This window comes from Corythoichthys intestinalis, chromosome 1 (genome assembly GCF_030265065.1).
Source record: "Corythoichthys intestinalis isolate RoL2023-P3 chromosome 1, ASM3026506v1, whole genome shotgun sequence".
NCBI lineage: Eukaryota > Metazoa > Chordata > Actinopteri > Syngnathiformes > Syngnathidae > Corythoichthys > Corythoichthys intestinalis.
Window position 1 is genome coordinate 75837383 of NC_080395.1, and position 22019 is coordinate 75859401.

At 38.8% G+C, this 22019-nt stretch overlaps 1 protein-coding gene and 1 long non-coding RNA gene across 4 annotated transcripts in view; one reads left to right on the plus strand and one right to left on the minus strand.

Moving 5' to 3' along the window:
• The window catches only part of ano1a (anoctamin 1, calcium activated chloride channel a), a 175523-nt gene that overhangs the window by 105662 nt on the left and 47842 nt on the right, over window positions 1-22019 (plus strand). For 2 of the 3 annotated variants that reach the window (XM_057840031.1, XM_057840029.1), the window contains exons 11-15: window positions 457-591; window positions 1405-1565; window positions 9463-9548; window positions 10287-10298; window positions 15810-15881. In XM_057840031.1, coding sequence (XP_057696014.1) covers window positions 457-591; window positions 1405-1565; window positions 9463-9548; window positions 10287-10298; window positions 15810-15881 — 466 coding nt within the window. The remainder of the gene's footprint in view (window positions 1-456; window positions 592-1404; window positions 1566-9462; window positions 9549-10286; window positions 10299-15809; window positions 15882-22019) is intronic. The other variant, XM_057840030.1, reaches the window with a different exon arrangement.
• LOC130918411 (uncharacterized) lies at window positions 17833-19733 on the minus strand. Its single transcript, XR_009063737.1, has 3 exons — window positions 19483-19733; window positions 19118-19294; window positions 17833-18031 (listed from the first exon to the last, which is right to left on the minus strand). It is a non-coding gene; the product is annotated as an uncharacterized LOC130918411 (long non-coding RNA).

Sequence of the window (22019 nt, forward strand, 5' to 3'; positions counted from 1 at the left end):
TTTTATATCTTTATGTTTGAAGCCTGAAATGTGGCGAAAGGTTGCAAGGTTAAAAAAAAGTAACATCAGTTACTTTGCTGAGTAAGTAATTACTCTTGCAATGAGGTAACTGAGTTACTAATTCAAAAACTTTTTGGGAGAAGTCATTTGTAAATATAATTAATTACTTTTTTAAAGTAAGATTAACAACACTGCCCATGACCAAACTATCCAAGAACAAGACTGTCCCGAGACGAGACGTCAACGAGACCGAGACAAAAAAAACAAGACTTCCGTTAGTTGAGACCAAGACAAGACTTTTAAGAGGCAGAGGCTTAGACAATAGCAAAACAAGCCCAGACCATTTTTTGGGGGGAGTTGAGACTGAGCCTAAACCAGAACAAGCTGAGACTATCCATCCGTCTGTCCATCCATGCAGCTTCCACTTTGATTCATTTTCCTTTTTTTTGCCCACAGAAAGTATTTTGGGGAGAAGGTTGGATTGTACTTTGCCTGGCTGGGAGTCTACACGCAGATGTTAATCCCAGCTGCTATTGTTGGAGTAATTGTATTCCTCTATGGCTGTGCCACTGTTGATGACAACGTACCAAGGTATACAAAATATTTCTTTTGTAATTTATTCCATGCAAAACTGTAGTCAGGTACGAATAAAGAAATGTTATCCAGGAATCCAGTCATAACAAAACAGAATGTTATTGTGCTACCATCCCACCCACTCTCTTCCAGCCAAAAACATCAATTTGCCTAATCATTGCAGACGTTGCATCCGTCTTTCCCATCCAAAGCAGGGTTCCTCCTATCGCAAATATTACCTGCGATTGTCAATAGATTTGTTTCCAAGCAATTGTAATGAAATAATAAAAACAACATGCGTGGATAGCAGTTCCTTGCTGTCCTATCAGGAAACGTTCATGTTCGTGAGCAAAAGAGTTACAAAATCAAACAACAACAACAAACTTTACATAAGTCTCATTGTTTGGTCATTTTTTATTAATTTATTTATTTATTGCACGCATACTATAAAACAAATGCTTACAGTATGTTTGTTCCATTATAGAGGCTTATACTGTACTGTATGTGCCTTTATTGGAATGAAACGGTTTGCCTAATGAGTTACACACAAATTATTTAATAGAACGTAAATGTCCTTGAAATGTCCAGTGTTTCCATTCTGTTTTCAATCATTTACTTAAACATAATCCATACTCACAAAAAAATGGCGATCTGTGTGCATCTGTATGCAGCATACGAACTATTACACGTGCAAAAGCTCAAATGTTTATTTAATATGAGTCCTACATACAAAATCATTCAAACCACAATGTAACAAAGGACTGGCTGTTTCATTTATTTTACATTACGTGTGTCTTTTGGTTTGTTCTAATTTTACCTTCCCTCTTATAGCATGGAAATTTGTGATCCAAGGCTCAACATCACTATGTGCCCACTTTGTGATAGCGCTTGTGGATACTGGAAACTTGTGTCAGCATGTGGTACTGCCCGAGCCAGCCACCTTTTCGACAACCCAGCAACTGTATTTTTCTCCATCTTCATGGCCTTGTGGGGTAAATGTTTTCATCCCTCTCTTAAAAACCAAAATAATAATCATTTTAAAAAGTCAATTGTGATTGACGTTTGGCCAGTATGGGTTTAGAACAAAGACAGCCACCCCAATGGCAATTACCAGTAGTACAAAAATGAGGAATTAAGTATATTAAAGATATGGATGGATATAGATAAATTATCACTTAAATAAGACAAAAGTAATGATATTTAGTAACCTTAAATATAACTCAGAACTACAAATAAAGATAGATGGGGTCCCAATCGGTAATGTGAATGAATTCAAATTTTTATTGTAGATCGTAAATTATCATGGAAAGCCCACATCAGACACATCAAAACAAAAATCTCCAAAAGCCTGTCACTAATAAACAAAGTGAAATCATATCTTGATGATAGTAAACACATAAACGCTGTATGTTTGGATTTGTCATGCCTGAAGGGAAAATAAATAAAAATAAATAAAATAAAATAGTGCACTCCGCACTTTGTACTGTTCCCTCGTGCTCCCATATTTCACCTATTGTGTGGGGGGAACCAATTATAAATCTAACATCAATTCAGTAGCCATACTGCAGAAAGGAGCAGTACGGATTATACATAAGGTCGGATTTCTTGATCACACCCATCATTTATTTGCTCACTCTAAACCAGGGGTGTCCAAACGTTTTGCAAAGGGGGCCAGATTTGGTGTGGTAAAAATGTGGGGGGCCGCCCTTGGTTGACGTCCGTTACGTAGAACAATATGTTTAAGCACATTTTAGCAAGCCATTCTGTGTGTCACATTTGCTTTTTTTTTTTCTCTCTCTCGCAACTAGCCTTTGTGGGGTTCTCTTTCGATTCTCAGGTTCCCGCGAAATACTGCTGCTGTGAAATTAAACTAGCTTCAAGTTGCTTTAATTTCTCGCTACGTATCTTCCCTGTAATCTTGTCGTACATGTCAGTGTAGTAATGTCGCCTCACATTGAACTTTAAAAACAGCGACTGTCTCTTTGCAAATGAGGCAGACACAGTTGTTGCGTACTTTAGTGAAGAAATAGTCCAATTTCCACCCTTATCCCTTTCTTTTTTGTGTTGATTGTCACCATTAGAAAATTGGGAGCTAAGGGTCACATGGGGTAATGTTGCCTAGAGTGCTGCTGCCTTTTAGTGGGTAAATGAGGAGCAGCATTTAGTGTATAAGCTACTTCATATGATGGTAGCAGTACTGCTGACCAAGTTAAGTCTGTGTGCGGGCTAGACATTGATTTTATGACAAAGGCTGGGGGCCGGATGAAATTTGACCAGGGGCCGCATTTGGCCCTCGGGCCGGAGTTTGGGCATGTCTGCTATAAACTATTAAAAATCAAAGATCAGGTCAACTACCATACAGCTATAATGTTATTGGGGGTGGTGTGGCTCAGTGGTAGAGTAGTTGTCCCCCAACCCCGAGATCGCGGGTTCGATTCTCTGCCCTGATGAACTAGCCTAATTATCCTTGAGCAAGATACTGAACCCCACATTGCTCCTGGCGCTGCGTCACCAGTAGGTGGATAGCGATGTAGTGCAAAGTGCTTTGAGCACTTTCAAAGGTGGAAAAACACTATACAAGTATAACACCATTTATCATTTATTTAAAGCATATAATAAATTACTGCCATATAATATACGAAACCTTTTTAAGGTTCGTGAGAGTATGCATAGTCTGCGAGGCTCTGGAGATTTTGTGTTACCCAGATTTCGAACTACTCGCAAACTTTTTCGTGTGTCTGTATGTGGAGTGAAACTTTGGAACAATTTAGACAATCCCGTCAAGCATTGTCAAAATATACAAAAATTTAAATTGTATCAAAATATGATCTGGTCACCGTATAATGAGATTTGCTGACAATGTGTGTTGCTGTTCTTGTCAGTTGGTCTATATATTGAATTATTGTCAATGAGCCAACCTTAGTTGGTTGGTTTAGTTGTTTTTGTCTGTTTTTCTTCTCTTTCATTGTGTGGACAGTAGTAGTATCCCACGAAGTAAAGATGCTGGACAATGAGATCAGGGGTGGGATAAAATAAGTTTTTTCTTCTTCCCACTCCCTTTCGAGTACAAATAATTAGTTGAATTACAATGTATTTCTGTTTCTTGTGCATGCTCGAAAAAGAAAAAAGCTTAATCATCATCATCATCATCAGTGGTGTCAGATTACTTAAAAAATTTAATTACTGGTTACACCTCAAAAAAGTAATCTAGTTACTTTACTGATTACTTTATTATCAAAGTAACCAAGTTACTTTAAAAGTAACTTATCAGTTACTTTTTACCAATTTGCCTCCTTTTGCTACCTCAACATAAAAATGACAACAACAAAATATCATCACATGTAATTGAATTTTTCACATAAGGCTTGATCTTAGCGGGGGTTTAATTAGTCGATGGAGTTGATTTCAACCACCATTGACTCGCGCTAGCTTAGCCACCCCGGAGCCCTGAAACTAACAGATAACTGACAAACTGCACAATTTGTTCAAATCAACTCCAACGACTAAATAAACCCCCGCTAACTCCAAGATAAAGCCTAATGACAAAAACTCTGAACTTCCCCTTTAAAATAAAGATCTAGCTGTTAAAATATTGTCTAAAGAAGTTCTAAAGCAATAAAACAAACAACAAAAATTAATGAAATGAACAGAATCCTACAACGTATTTCATAATGGGTCAAAATCATTTTTCGAGCAGACCATGTGACTACCACCTAAGAGAATATCTATTGCTTTGCTAAGCCAAAACTACACCTGTGGAGGCAGGATGGATAGTTAGAATTTCTGTAAACCTAAGCTTTCAAACACAACAACAACTGAGCTTGAACAGTTTTATATATATGTATATATACAGTATTGGCCAAAAGTTTGGCGACACCTCAAAGGTGGATACTTTGAAGAATGTAGAATATAAAAACTGTTTTCAGTTATTTCACTTTTTTTTGGCCATTCCACATGTTCGTTCATAGTTTTGATGTATTCAGAGAGGATTTACAATAGTAGTGAAAATATATAAAATGTAAAAATGTTTAGATGTATCCAAACTTTTGACTTTTGTTTCAGTCATCAACATGCTTTGCCTCCAGCCCCACAAAAGTAAAACTCCGCCTATGGTTACAAACACTGACAATAAAATGCGCATAAAGGCTGGTTACAAACTGTAGGAGTGCAGGCTGTCTTGTTACCTGAGGGTTTCGAGTTTCATCGCGTTGTGCTGTAATTCCAAGTGCTTCCTTGTTGAATTGGATGCAGAGTTTTTAGCGGCTGACAGTCTTTTTCAGCCAGCGTAAAGTTTGCAATGCACGGAGATATTTTTGTCATCTTTACTGGACAGAAATGTGAAGTAATGGCTGTATTTCCAGTAAGCAAAGGCATCCATTTGCGGTATATATCCTGCCTTTCACTGTTAGCCTCGCTGCCTCGTCAGAATGCTATGTTGTTGACGGCCGTGGGAGACAGCGCTCATACAGCATCGTATTACACGTGACCCGTTTTTTTTTTCCCCCCGATGAGAAATGCTCTTCGTACATGACCACTGTATTCTTCATTCTACATACATTATGAGACAAAAACAAAATAGTAACGCACAGGCACTAGGGAAACTAACTTTAAATCAGATTACTGGCTTAGAAAAATGAACGCGTTAGATTACTCGTTATTGAAGAAAGTAATCACATTACAGTAACGTGTTACTCACAACACTGACAACACTGATCATAATCACCTTTCACAGAAGGCCCCGCTTAGTTATGGTTGCTAAACTCACAAGCTTGGATCTCCAGATGTATACCAGAGTGTTTTAAATTATTTATTTTTGAGCAATAACAGTGCAACATCCTCCAGATTGAAGCAAAAGGACTTACCATATGCAGCAGTGAGTTATATTGAAAATATATACAGTATTTTTTTAAATGTAGCAAGCTATCGAGAGAAAAGCATACAGGTTCAACAGTGACAGCTAGGGTTACCACTTCCGTAAGGTCAGAATGGAGGACAGATATATATTTTTTAAAAATACATCAGACTTGCGGTGTATTTTCATCAACAAAAAAGTTTTGCACTGTTAATAGATCATATTTGTGTAACTAAATAGTAAAAAATGCCAATTAAAGATAAAACTTTTTTGGACAATTTATTTAGTTTACAGTACAATGTTTTCAAATTGCAATACGGCCAAGAACAAATTTTATTTTGAAACGGTGTTCTGCCAAAATATGAGACACGGCAGAACATCCTACCAATGCCCAGTGCGCTTGTGCACGCATGTAACCATCAGTTAAAAGGAGCGAGTACTTATTATTTTCGTTTTTATTGTTTTAACCTTACCATGGCCTAAAAATACTTTTGGCATGATATCTTTTAAGCGTTTTGTTTTCTTGTGGTAGCTTTAAATGGGAGTGTTCATTTAGTGACCACTGACCACATTAGTTGTCAAGTTCAAATACGAAAAAATACAAATACGAAAGCTACAGTATACAATGGACTACAAAATACAGCTTCCGCAATCGTTCTAACTAGCCCCTCCTTCTCCTCACTTTTTATTTGGGATGGCCCTAGCAACAGACGGGTGTCTTGCCCTAAAAGGGAAAGGGGAAGCAAGCTGGCGACACCCCTTGTATTTGTATGGCTATGTGTGTGCATGTAGGTGGAATTATATACATGTGTGTCAGCACATTTCAGCAAAGCAAAACTGCCTCTTCTGCCTGTCCTTGAACAGGCAAGAGGCCTCATCAAGGCTTCTTCAAGACAAAACATTAACAAATGAGCAAAAGCATTACTTCATTGCGAGCAGCCATTGATTAGAGAAATTATATTACATACATCTCAATAACTATCACACCAAATACATTTCATGAAGCAATAGCATTTGCCACGTAACAAATTGCAACAATATGATTTCTTAAATGTCCCAGACAGATTAGGTCTCAATGTCTGTGGCTTGTCCTTGAAGTTGAACTGTGGAACCTAGGCCAGTTTAAACCGGTCAGAATGACAAGGCAGTTTTATCAAGAACTAAACATGTCTATAGTTATCAATCACAAAAATGTCTCTTATTGCAATCAGTCATGGAACATCCTATTATAGCAATCCACTTTATTATGAGCCTTCATTGGTAGAAGCAAATATTTAATAACAATTTAATAATTATTTTATCATTAGTCATGTAATGTATTTAAATCACCCTTATTTGATATTATTATTATTATTATTATTATTATTATCATTACAGACTCTGTGGCGTTAGCAGCACATGTTTACAAAACTAGATGCGAAATGACAGACTTGCTGGCATTAGCAAACAGCCGCCATCTTAAAGCATTTGACTTCCCTGGAAGGCTGTTGTAGCAAACCTTCCAAGCAAACCTAATTAACTTTTTATCTAAAATACTCCTAAATGGGTAAAATCTTGACTTGAATCTATCTTTAAAACCGTTTTAAAACTTTCACATGTTGAAAATAGACAGAAGGGAAATTATGGAATAACGGGAGCAATTTTAACAACTTTAACGGTTGATTCACAACATTAAATTAATTGAATGTAGTTTAAAGCTGCTGATACAGAATGGGAACTAGAGTATTTTATTTACTCTTTTTAACTGTTAACTTGATACTGAAATAGTCGTGTATTTAAGCCTGACAGGATTTATGTACAATTTTTGTAACTAATGTACGAAACATTAAAAGCAGCTAATAGCTGGGGAGTTCACCAATAATCGTTTTATAATCAAATCGTAGCCTCTGAATCGTAATCGAATCGTAAGGTGCCCAAGATTCCCACCTTTAGGTGAAACGTCCTACAAGAGGCGAATTTTACACCCAAAGTAATACCGTGCACTTTCAGCTTGTTTTGTTTAGATGCATACATACAGAACATACTAAAGATGCCTTAATATTTAAACGTAGTAATTTCAAATAAGGATGGTTTAAATACACTATGTGACTAATGTGGTCAACAGCTAAACCATCTGCTTTAAAGGTACCACAAGAAAACACAATGCTTAAAAGTGTGAGAGGGAAACACATGAAAAAGTATTTTGAGGCAATGAAAAGGTAATTAAAGACTCAATGAAAACACAAATAGTAAGTACTTGCCACTTTTAACTGATGTGCGCATGTGTCAGACACATCTTGCCGAGTAGAAGGAATTGCAGTAACTCAGTAGTGTCCGTCTAGTGACAGTGACAAACTACTTCATCACCCCGAGCATCCATTGCGCGCATGAAACATGGCGCCCTCCGGAAGTCAAAACATGGACCAAATATTATAGGTTTTTAAATCAATTGGAATATTTTATGTCTTTCTAAAAACATTTTGGTAAAAGAGAACAATTGTGGCTTATCAGAGCCTACAGGTCTTTAAGTCCGAGGTTCCCGTTAAAAGCCAGACAAATAGTGACCGGACGCCGGACACATCACTGAAAAGGCTACGTGTCCATCCCTAAACTGGAGAGGTGGTCATCCTAGTTGGGATACTAAGGTGCCCATTCACAAATTGTAACCGTATTTTTCTATACTATACTATACTATAAGCGGCAGTTTTTTTTTATATTAGTTTGGCTGGGGGTGCAACATACTCTGGAGCGACTTAAGTGTGAAATTATTGACACATTATGATATCATTTCACATGTTATTTTGGTGTTTTGGAGTGACACTGATGGTTTGGTAAACTTGTTAGCAGCTTCTTTACGCCATAATTATCTGAATAACTCTAATAGCCATGTTACGTTAACATACCAGCCACGTTCGCATTTCGTTGTTCATGCATCATGTAATATTATCATACTGTACACTTATTCAGCATGTTGTTCTCTGTTGTATTTTTATTTTAAATTGCCTTTGAAGATGACATAGCTGTTCTATGTCTAGGATTTTATCAAGCCAATTTCCCTCCAAAATGCGACTTAATACTCCGGTGCGACTTTTTTTGTTTTTTCCCCCCCCATCTTCATTGCACATTTTTGGGCTGGTGCGACTTATACTCAGGTGCGACTTACAGTCCGAAAAATACGGTAATTGGAAAATAAAAACAAAATAGGTTTAAGGCGCTTATTAGGACACTATGTTTACTTAAAAAAAAGAAGCATCACTTTAATGTTAGCACACTCATTAAATGGACATCAAGTTAACTGACTTTAGCTATTGAAGCTGCTATACTTTGATATCAAAGCGATGATATCCTATTAAGATATAATATTTGATAACACTAAATTTGATATTCAGTTTTATTAAGACTCAAAAAAGCCCGCCCATCTCATCGCATCATAGTACCAGTAATTCATGTGCTCTGTTGACATGTCTTCAGCAAACTGTTTGCGGGCTTTCTTGTGTACCGTCTTCAGAAGAGGCTTCCTCCTGGGGTGACAGCCATGCACAACAATTTGATGTAGAGTGCGGCGTATGGTCTGAGCACTAACAGGGAGAACCCCCACCTCTTCAATTTCTGCAGCAATGCTGACAGCACTCCTGTTATGAGTCACGTAACATTTTGGAGGGAAAATAACAAGCAGTACTCAATTTGGACATTCAGGGATGTACTGTAGGTAGTTTCTATGGGGTATACTCACTTTTGTTGCCAGGGGTTTAAGATATTAATGGCTACATTTTAAGTTATTTTGAGGGGAAAATAAATTAACTATTATATAAGCTGCACAGACTACTTTTCATTGTGTCAAACTGTCATTTTGTCAGATATACTTAAATATCTGCAGAAATGCGAGGTGTACTCACTTTTGTGATACACTGTATATAGTGAATGTCGTAATCAGTAACAAGTCAACACAGACACTAATTACATTACTTTTTTTTCTGATGTGAAACATACTTCATTATAGTACTGCATTGTACTTTTTAATGAAGGTTACATGTTGCTGTGTATGCTTGGTTTCCTAGCGGTTCTATTTATGGAGCATTGGAAGCGACGTCAGATGCGACTTAACTATGTCTGGGACCTGACAGGCTTTGGAGAGGAAGAGGAGGTGATATGACATAGAATATACATTTAAGCATGCTTTTTACACTCATTTTTGTTTTAAGCTCTGTGTATGCAAATCAATTATGAATTACCGTATTTCCCTTGTCATACATCAATATAATACCATACAAGATCATAAATATTATTTGATTAAAACCTTGCATGAATAAATTGCTTGCTTTTTGTAACAGGAGCATTGTAACAATAAGATAATTAAGCATTGACGCAAATTCCACCATGCGGGTTTTGCAGTGGTTTCACATGTTGGTTGTGAGGAACTTAGAAGTAGTCCAACATAATGAAAAAGATAAAAAGAGATAGGATGATGCTAGTTTACTAAAATGTACAGCAGTATTTATTACAGAGGCATTGATGTATAGTCTTGGATGTGTACAATGTACAGGTTTTATTCATAGCATTTGTAAAAAAAACAAAACAAAAACAAACAAACAAAAATCCTAACAGTGTAATACAACAACCTACTGTCTATTCTCTGTAAGTATGATTATTCAGTATTTATAAGTAGTGTTTATAGTCAGAAGTTTATGATATCAGTATTAAAACTTTTGTGTGAACTAACAAGAAAGAACATCTTGTTTGCTGAGGTTACAGAAAAAATGTTGACTTTTCTGCAATGATTATAACAGCATAGTTAGTACCTGTGAAGTATGACTCATTGCACTGCAAGGCATTTTACAAATCCTGACATGGTATCCCTTCTTTGTTTTTGTGTACTTTGCAGGAGGAACACAAGGTTTGGCTTTTACCTTTATTATCAGTGTTTAGTGTTACCTCTTCTGTAATCTTGACATTTTCAGCTTCCTTTCTGTCAATGCCTCATTAACCGATCTATAACTCCTACATTGGGACATTATTTTGAAAGTGTTGTATTTATTAGCCCTTGTATTTCTTAGCCATGAATTTCATCTCTTTCTAAATTTACCTTTCACAAAAGCTCCGCCCCCTTTGTTATGGTTGCTGAGCTGGCAAGCTTCAGGACCCCAAAAGTATACAAACATACAGTGGTATGAAAAAGTATTTGAATCATTTGGAATTTCGCACATTTCTGCATAAAATCACCATCAAATGTGATTTGATCTTTGTCAAAATCACACAGATAAAAATACAGCTTCTGCTTTAACTAAAACCACCTAAAACATTTATAGGTTTTCATATTTCATATGAGGATACCATGCAAACAATAACAGTAGGGGGGAAATAGGTAAGTGAACCATATGCCTAAGGAGATTTAAAGAGCAATTGAAAGCAATTTTTTACCAAACATTTTAAGTCAGGTTTGTGCACAATCACTGATGAGGGCTTTAATGTGGCCTTGCCCCCTATAAAATACACATCTGGTAACAAATGTCTTGATAAGAACCATTGTCTGATGTGCATCATGGCTCGGTCAAAAGCGCTGTCTGAAGACCTGCGATCAAGGATTGTTGATTTGAATAAAGCTGGGAAAGGATACAGAACCATCTCTAAAAGTCAGGATGTTCATCAATCGACAGTCAGAGAAGTTGTCTACAAATGGAGAGTTTGGCACTGTTGCTTCTCTCCCAATGAGTGGCTGTCCACCAATGATGACGTCAAGAGTTCAGCGCAGAATACTCAGAGAGGTAATAAAGAACCCTAGAGTTTCTGCTAAAGATTTACAGAAACCATTGGCACAGTCCAATATCTCTTTGCACACATCCACTATATGTGAAACTATGGCTCACTAATGGTGTTCATGGGAAGACTCCACGGAGGAAGCTGCTGCTGTCTAAAAAAAACATTGTTGCTCGTTTAATGTCACCAAAAAGGCACTTTGACACTCCACAGAAGTTTTGGCAAAATATTTTGTGGACTGATGAAACCAAAGTTGAATTGTTTGGGAGTAACACATAATGTCATGTGTGGAGGAAAAATGGAACAGCTCATCAACACCTCATCCCCTCCGTGAATTATGGTGGAGGGAACATCATGATTTGGGGCCATTTTGCTGCCTCGGGGCCTGGACAATTTGCAATCATTTGGAAGAATGAATTCTTAAAGTTTATCAGGATGCTCTGCAGGAAAATCTGATGCCGTCTGTTGGACGGTTGAAGCTAACAAAGCATGGATACTGCAACAAGAAATGATCCAAAACACAGAAGTAAATCAACTTCAGAATGGTTTCAGAAGAACAAAATATGCATTCTGGAGTGGCCAAGTCAAAGTCCAGAAATGAACCCCAAGGAGATGCTGTGGCATGACCTAAAGACAGCGATTCATGCCAGACATCCTAGGAATCTGACTGAACTACAGCAGTCTTGTAGAGAAGAATGGGCCAAGATTAATCCTGATCGATGTGCCAGACTGATCTGCAGCTACAGGAAGCGTCTGAAGTTACTGCTGCCAGAGGGGGGGGGATATTAAACGTGATGGTTCACTAACTTACTTTTCCCCCTTCTGTCATTGTTCGCATACTATCCTCATTAAAATAAAACACCTTTTGTGTGGTTTTAGTTAGAGACACGGTTTTTTATCTGTATGATTTTGACAAAGATCAGATCACATTTGATGGTGATTGTATGCAGAAATGTAAGCAATTCCAAAAGGTTCATATAATTTTTCATACCACTGTAATAAGTCTATATGGAGTAAGGTACAGTGCCTTGCAAAAGTATTCGGCCCCCTTGAATCTTGCAACCTTTCGCCACATTTCAGGCTTCAAACATAAAGATATGAAATTTAATTTTTTTGTCAAGAATCAACAACAAGTGGGACACAATCGTGAAGTGGAACAACATTTATTGGATAATTTAAACTTTTTTAACAAATAAAAAACTGAAAAGTGGGGCGTGCAATATTATTCGGCCCCTTTACTTTCAGTGCAGCAAACTCACTCCAGAAGTTCAGTGAGGATCTCTGAATGATCCAGTGTTGTCCTAAATGACCGATGATGATAAATAGAATCCACCTGTGTGTAATCAAGTCTCCGTATAAACACCTGCTCTGTGATAGTCTCAGGGTTCTGTTTAAAGTGCAGAGAGCATTATGAAAACCAAGGAACACACCAGGCAGGTCCGAGATACTGTTGTGGAGAAGTTTAAAGCCGGATTTGGATACAAAAAGATTTCCCAAGCTTTAAACATCTCAAGGAGCACTGTGCAAGCCATCATATTGAAATGGAAGGAGCATCAGACCACTGCAAATCTACCAAGACCCGGCCGTCCTTCCAAACTTTCTTCTCAAACAAGGAGAAAACTGATCAGAGATGCAGCCAAGAGGCCCATGATCACTCTGGATGAACTGCAGATATCTACAGCTGAGGTGGGAGAGCCTGTCCATAGGACAACAATCAGTCATACACTGCAAAAATCTGGCCTTTATGGAAGAGTGGCAAGAAGAAAGCCATTTCTCAAAGATATCCATAGAAAGTCTCGTTTAAAGTTTGCCACAAGCCACCTGGGAGACACACCAAACATGCGGAAGAAGGTGCTCTGGTCAGATGAAACCAAAATTGAACTTTTTGGCCACAATGCAAAACGATATGTTTGGCGTAAAAGCAACACAGCTCATCACCCTGAACACACCATCCCCACTGTCAAACATGGTGGTGGTAGCATCATGGTTTGGACCTGCTTTTCTTCAGCAGGGACAGGGAAGATGGTTAAAGTTGACGGGAAGATGGATGCAGCCAAATACAGGAACATTCTGGAAGAAAACCTGTTGGTATCTGCACAAGACCTGAGACTGGGACGGAGATTTATCTTCCAACAGGACAATGATCCAAAACATAAAGCCAAATCTACAATGGAATGGTTCAAAAATAAACGTATCCAGGTGTTAGAATGGCCAAGTCAAAGTCCAGACCTGAATCCAATCGAGAATCTGTGGAAAGAGCTGAAGACTGCTGTTCACAAACACTCTCCATCCAACCTCACTGAGCTCGAGCTGTTTTGCAAGGAAGAATGGGCAAGAATGTCAGTCTCTCGATGTGCAAAACTGATAGAAACATACCCCAAGCGACTTGCAGCTGTAATTGGAGCAAAAGGTGGCGCTACAAAGTATTAACGCAAGGGGGCCGAATAATATTGCACGCCCCATTTTTCAGTTTTTTATTTGTTAAAAAAGTTTAAATTATCCAATAAATTTTGTTCCACTTCACGATTGTTTCCCACTTGTTGTTGATTCTTGACAAAAAATTAAAATTTTATATCTTTATGTTTGAAGCCTGAAATGTGGCGAAAGGTTGCAAGGTTCAAGGGGGCCGAATACTTTTGCAAGGCACTGTAGCTGTCAAAATTCGTCCTCATCTTTACACATTTGTTTTCGCATTTAGGTACTTGCATCTGTAACCAAAAAATTCTGACTTTGGATTTTTTTTGTGGGTGTGTGAATACAACTCTTTTCGACAACTATGAATGTTGTCTGTGGATGAATTCAATTTTATTTACCACTGAAAAGCATTGAAATGACATCACGTAGGTTTCAGGGAAAACAAATCTATCTTCGAATCCTCTAACGGCGCCAAAACCAAAACAGTTGCGGGCTACAGGAGTAACTATAAGTCCATGAACTGTACATCTGTTATAAAGTACAATTACAAGAAAACTGGACAAGCAATTGGACAAACACATTTTTGACTTTTCCAGTGATTCATCACTTTGACCTGACAGGTTAGCTCCGCGCACACCACTGCAGTCAGCCATTTTGCTTGTTATAGCGCAAGCTCTGTGAGAGGATAGATTAATTTTCCCTGAGACCTGCCTGACGTCATTCCAACAGACGACGTCAGAATTTTGTGGTTACAGATACAAATGTCTAAATACGACCAGTGGTGGATGAAGTACTCACTTATTTTACTTAAGTAAAAGTACAGATACAGGTGCAAAAAATACTGACGTACAAGTATCTTAGAAAAAATGTACTCAAGTAAAAGTACTTGCTCTAAATTTGCTTTACGAGTAAAAAGTATCAAAAGTATTTTCCTCTGATACAAAAATGCAATTAAGCGATGTTATGAGGTAGATATGACTTTTTTTTAGACGCCAATTTTTTCATTGTGACGTTAGATGTTTAGAATATGCGAGTGAATAAATTTGTTTTTTTTTTTTTTGTATAATTAAATACTAGACATCGATTAATGATTCTAAGCTAAAAATGACTGACATTTCAAATAATAAATCTGATTAATTACCTTCTTTTTATGGCTAGGTTGAAACAAAAGCGGTTGTGCAACGTTTGTAAACAGGGGTTTCCAGGGTAAAACGGACAAATTAAAAGTAGTTTGGGGACTTAATGCGCCATGAAGCTGCTATGGCACCATATAGAGGTATTGTTCAATCAAACACAACAGTTTTTTTGGCCTAAAATATAGCAGTTTATTTTAAAGAGGGGTGCAAGAGAGAAACTGCTTTTTCAGCCTTGCCTGTGTTTTCTGCCATATATATTGTATATTTTCTGGTTATTTCTTTGAATATATGATAAAAAATAAATCGTCTCGCCCACCCGGGTGGTATGGTCTCTCCTTTCAAGCTCGGGTCCTCTACCAGAGGCCTGGGAGTTTCATACAAGAAATAATCAGAAAATTCCTTGACTGCTCAGTTTTATTTAAAACCCTGCAGAATTGGGGGGGGGTGGCAATAAAATTGACTGCACTGTAAACAGAAACTTAACAAGCTCAAAAACTCCAAAGCTTAGCTTAATGACAGATTGCAAGCAACTATCAGGTGCATACCACCACCTACTGTACAAGAGTGTGATGGTTTTTATTGATCAATATCTTGTTCACCTGCCTAATCTTGCTTGTACTTACTTTGCTGCCTCTAGTGCTCAGTTACAATATAGTTCCAGGTGGCTTATCGATTGCATGAACATGAACAAAAGTAGGTGACATTTTGAAAAGTAGTGGACTAAAAAGTACAGGTACCTGCTGTAAAATGTAGTGAAGTAAAAAGTACCACTTCATATCTGTACTCAAGTAAAGTACAGATACACAAAAATGTACTTAAGTACTGTAACGAAGTACGTATACTTCATTACATTCAAATGGGGAAGTAGTTTAAAATGTTTTAGCATCCTGGGTGTGGAGATGTGTGATGCAACACTGTGTACTGTAGCAATCTTGTTGAAATTGTGCCTGTCAAGGGATTGATTCTAACCCAAAATTAATGTTGTTACCCATGTGTTTCTGTTTTGATCATTTTTTTGTGGTGGTTCTGTACATTTCTCTCACTTTATTGTTTGGTTTCGTTAGATAATACTGTGTATGATAAAGCGCTATCTTTTCCAGGACAACAACCGAGCTGAGTATGAGTTGCGTGTCATGCAAAAGGCAATGAAACAAGAAAATTCAGCCTCAAAGGTAAAACAAATGTGTTTAAATGTTTACATCCATCCATAACAGATTAAATTCTATTATGTAAAAGAAGCCAAAAGCCGTATCCTCAATAGGATCATAAGACCGAGCAAGGGTAATCAATGTCACTTGCCAATTCTCTCAAGGTCATGGTTAGTGATTCCATATACAGGGGATCCTCGAGTTGTGAACAGGTTGCGTTCCTATGCAGGCAACGTAACCTGAATTTGTGTCAAAATACTTTGTACAAAAAAGTAAAATACATTACAGTTGTTGTCCCTTGCTTTGGTACGTTTCTCAGATGAGAATTGAAATTCTCAAAACTACTTGTTCAATCCTCACATCGTATCACTAGTGGGGGGGCAGGGGGGGGGGAGTAATTCTTTGAGCATGTTGCAGATGTTTTATGCATCCATGCAAATGATTTTGTACAATTCTCTGCAGTCTCCTACATTACCAGTTGCCTCTGCCATGATGTTCAAAATGGATGATCATGGGTCCCTATTGAATCGTCTCTCCACCCACAACATTTAGTCATTACTTCATTGCATAAGTCTTTAGCCTACATGCAAAATGGATGAACATGTCAGAATATGTCAACATGTGTGTGCTTATTTCCAAGCATTTTCGTAACTTAAGCCCCTTTCACACACTCCGAAACGCCGGGAATATCGCGGGATTTAACAGTGCAGCAGTTGTATGTGAAAACAATTTCCCGAGTCGACTGACACGTAGATTACACTGACATTTCGCGGGTCGCGTCCAGTGTTGTTAGTAACGGCGTTACAATATAACGGCGTTACTAACGGCGTTATTTTTTTCAGTAGTGGGTAATCTAATTAATTACTTTTCTCATTTTGGCAACGCCGTTACCGTTACTGAGGACGGAAAGGCATGCGTTACTATGCGTTATTATATTGGTCGAAAAGTCGGAGGGAGACGGACTCACCGAGACGACAGCGCAGAGCAGGAGTGGAGAGGAGGCAAGAAAGTTGTGACACCGAGCAAACGCGATGCTAGGTAGCTCCAATAATACAGGTTGTAGCCGATAGCCTACAAACTACGCCCGCATGTTATGGTAGATATCACATATACTGTATATAGATATAACTAGATGCAAAATGACAGACACGGCACTAGATGCGTTAGTAAACAGCCGCCATCTTAAAGCAGTAGACTTTTTAGGACGGCTCTGTTGTAGAGAGCCTTCCTAGCGAACCTAAGTAACTTTTTATATAAAATACTTCTAAATCGGCAAAATCTTGACTTGAATCTATCTTTAAATGATGAAACAGTTTTAAAACTTTCATATGTCGAAAGTAGAGAGAAGGGAACTAATGCAATAATGGGAGCAATTTTAATAACTTGTAAGCAGGAATTGTCCATTATTATTATAATTTCATTATTGGTGTTTTGGCTCATTTCCAATTTATTTTATTTATATAAGCTATCATTTATTTTATTATGCATTAATATTTTCGAATGTGATGCTTTGTTCATTCATATTTAATATTTTATGTTGTATAATTTTTGTTCCTAGTTGAATATTAGTTCCTCCTAGGTTGTGATGTTAGAGGACGTGTTTAAGTAACACGAGAGTTCCTGGCGCCGCGCTGCGAGAATAGAGACGCAGAGTTTAGACTGTCCTTCCGTGTCGGTCATTATTTTAGTAGAGAAGATGGAGTAAAAGGCACCACAACAATTAAACTGTAACCCTATTGACCCACAGCCTCACAGCAACGGAAAGTAAGGGTTACAAACTTTTAACAGTTGATTCAGGGTAAATTGGGCTCGGGCCAATTGTACCAAAAACCTTCACAAAAAACTTCACACAGTGTGGCCAATGTTTTTTGTTTTTTTTTTTTTGGAGGAAAAAAAAAAAAAATTAATTATCACCAATTACTTTGCCAAGTAACTAATTACTCTTACATTCAGGTAATTGAGTTACTAACGTAATTACTTTTTGGGAGAAGTAATTCTTAACTATGATTAATTACTTTTTTTCAGTAAGGTTAACAACACTGGTCGCGTCTTCGTATCATGTCCGAGACTTTCCAGGGAAGCGGTGTGCGTGAAAGCAGGCGTTAAATTCCCAGGTCACAGCGCGATGGCTGATGACGTAAATATCATGGCGGGTCGATCCTCATTTCTTCTTTCTTCGCAGTAAGACAAAAACAAAATTAATTTGCTATGCGATCAGCAAACACATTAAGCAGGAAATTACAATAACAACCTGACCAGTGAATTGGAAACAAACTAAGCCTCATCAATGTAGTCAAATTAGCATTAGCAATTAGCACGGGGGCAGCTAGCGAATGCTAGCTGAGGAACTGACATCCAAACGTGTTTATACATTGTTAAGGCAGACTTCCACACTATACTTCTCCCATTTACACACAACTTTCGGATTGTAAGTAAAGGCCGAGTTATACTTCCGCGTCAGACCTACGCCGTCAAGGAAGAATCGAGTTACGAACCTACGCCGTAGCCTGACGCGCGCCTCTCGATTTTTCTAACCTTCGCGTCGCGTAGACGCGTATGACGTAGCGAAAACGGACTGTGATTGGTCCGCTCAGAATGTTGTTTCCGGTTTACCGCGAAAACACCGCCATTGTAGAATAGAATCAAACATTATTTTCTACACGCAAAAATGCACCAAGCCTTCCCAGTGGCTGGTTGTAGGACACGGCAAACAAATCAGGCTGGAGGGCTTTGCAGACCTTGAACGCAGTGCTCGACGCCAGTTTGAAGTTAGCCGCCACAGCTAGCTCTCTCCACCCGAGTCTTTAAAACTCTCTGTGCGGCATCAAAAGTCGGCCAGACCGCCTCGAAACCGTCTTCTGCGTCGCCTGCCCGTCAACATTTGTATGTTCAATATTTATTCAGTGTTGATGAGCAGAATATTTACTTTCAAGAGTTCCATCTTGCATTGTTTATTTTTTCTCCGACTAGCGGAAGTAAACAAGCATGCCCCAAAACCGTACAAACATAACGCCACATCCCTCTAGTGGCTTGGCGGTGAATTACAGAACAACGCGTTCCCTCACCGCAGAACTATCGAATGTCGAATGACGCCGCAGTCGCTACGCCGTCACCGCAACGCGGGAGTATAACTCAGGCTTAAACATGACAGTAACTTGGGGAACGAGCTAGTGTTGGAGGAGAGCGCTAACGATCCTCGCACTTCTTAAAGGGCCAGTTCACGTTTCATAATGCATGTATGGTGTGAAAAATATAATTACCTTGAATCCTCGAACAAATCACTGGAGACTTCCGTGCCTGCTCGTAGGCTTAAGTTTCGTCCTGTTTCAACCCATATCCGAACGTAAAATATGAGATTTGCTCTCCATGCCGGTGGCCCGGGCTGGTGTGGGATGGGACAGCCCCCTCCTGTCAGGCATTGCGTGGCGTGATATGCCCTGTCAAGGAGATAATGTATATGCATGAGCATTAATAAATGCTAATGATATATGTCATTTAGTGTCATCCAGAAAATTAACTCTCTTTTGAGTGGATATAAAAGATGGGAGATGGACATTAATGGAGTCAGGGACAAAATTTGCTGGATGGCACTTAATGACTGTCAAGTTCTAAATTTTTTGGGAACCTCAACTCTTGCCCGAACTTGAAGGCTCAAGGGAAATGACGTGGACTCAAAAGTCTTATTTTTCTTTTGTTTGGAGAACTTCTTTCCTTCAACTTCTTTTTTTGGTTATAAACCTAGGCACAGAAAATGTAGTGTTAAATCATGACAATACAATATAATACTGAACATGCTCTCAGTAAAACAAAGTTTAAAACATCCCAGATTAACACTACTCAACACAGTCACCACTGGCCACAACTCAATACGAACCACATAAACATCATAATAGCAAGGAATGGTCTTACCAGCAGTCTTTCCAGTGAATTGTAAAGGCCCAAGTACACCGCATGCGTGATCGTTGCGGTTCCGGTCCGGTTCAGTGTTGACTGCGTGCCACGCAGTCCGTCAAAAACAGGCAAATCATACCGGCTGCTGCACGGCTGCGGTCCGCCAACTCCGTCCCCTCGTGAGCTCTCGCATGATCGCGCGCGATAATGTGCTATTTAAAGTCTGTAGTATGTACTCATCAGAGAAGCAGAGAGAGAGAGCACATTTTTTTCCTTGCATATTGATACTGTAATGTTTGCTAAGCGGAAGTTTGGCCGCGAAGACAACACACGAGCTTCAACGCCTTTTTCCTCTTTTTCTTTATTAACTTCCCGCCACCTCACCAATGCAAAAAAAACAACTACAGTGTGGAGAACAAGTATTTGATACACTGCCAATGCCCATTGTCAGTGTATCAAATACTTGTTCTCCCCACTGTATTTACACTGACGCTATCTAGTCCACCAATCGGAGCGTCGCGCTGGTGCACCAGCACACCAATGACAGCCCCGCGTTGGTGCATAAATTAACCCACCGATGACGGCACAACACCGGCGACGCTACAATATTTTAGTTGTGTCTGTCTCTTAATTCCAGATTGACTGCATCATGTTGAGATCAGGTCTCCGTGTGTGGAGGGAAGGGGGGCTATTATGCCCTTGGTTGTGTCGGTGCGTTTATATCTTTGTGCACATTTAAAATTTATGGCACATAACATCTCATAGAGCTGTTATAAACAACTGATAAATAATCTGTCATATTTATAAAATGGATAGCGAATCATATACGACACGAACTAAAAAAACAGCGTACTTGGAATTGGTGTCTCAACACTGCAGATTCATGTGCCCAGCGCAAACTTGTTTTTTCCTATGAAGAGTCAAGTGAAATGTAGGAAGAAAGAGAAACGTCTTGAATAGACCACCGGGTCGAAACTTGTGGGTGTCTCTTTTTTCTCTTTCGTACTTTTCCCCCTCGACTCTGTATACAAACTCTAAGTATACTCTGTATACATTTTTTTTTTTTTTGCTTAGCACGTCGTGTGTTTGATATCATTGCCAGAAAAACACACATAATAGGACACTTTGCAGTTTTGCTTTTAATGGTGTCCTTATAGTAACGATCTGCTGCATCGTATATCACTTTGTGACTTTCCACCTCCATGATGAAGCGCTCATCAACCATCTTCGCTCGTGTTTAAACCGTGATTAGGCACCTGGGCTTTTGACGTCAGGCCCAGCTCGGCCCATTTTGTCGGATGCGTGTCCGGCAAAAATAGAAAATAGCCTATACCATCCGGCGGGCATTCGGCACGCCGGAGGGGGTTCGCAGTCAATCCGGAGCACTGACGCGGCCGGTATACGTTGAACAATAGGATCTAAAGGGAACGGATTGACTCCGGCGCTATTTTTTACCGGAGTCAGACCGGAACCGCAACGATCACGCATGCGGTGTACTTGGGCCTTTAGAGTTGAGTGTTTGTTCTGACTGCACTTGTGCCCAGGTGCTTTAAATGAGAGCGGTTGGTGAATTGTGAGTGGCTACCCTAATGCACCCAGGTGTTTTCAATGATGCAGTGAAGTAATTAGTGTTTGTGTTGATGTGGTGAATCTCCCTCTGTCGCCATCTGGTGTACAGGTTTGGAACTGCAGTATTTCAGGCTTGACATGACAATGACATCCTTCATAAGCAACGATTAATGCCCATGACAGTGTCATGTCATAATTATGACCAGCGATGTCACAGATTACTTGATAAAGTAATTTAATTGCTGATTACTTATTACTCCTCAAAAAAGTAATCTAGTTACTTTACTGATTACTTTATTATCAAAGTAACTTGGTTACCTTAAAAGTAATTTGTCAGTTATTTTTCCCAATTTTTCTCCCTTTGCTGCCTCAACAGAAAAATTTCATCGTATGTAATTGAATTTTTCAGATAAGACTTTATCTTCGAGTTAGCTGGGGTTTAATGGAGTTGATTTCAACCACCACTGACTTGCGCTAGCTCAGCCACTCCAGAGCCCTGAAACTAACAAATAACTGACAAACTGCACAGAATTTGTTCAAAACAACTCCAACGACTAATTAAACCCCCACTAACTCGAAAATTAAGCCTGATGTCAAAAATTCTGAACTCTCCCTTTAAAATAAAGACCTAGCCGTTAAAATGCTGTCTATAAAAGTTGTAAAGCAATAAGACAAACAAAAACAAATGAAATGAACAAGAAT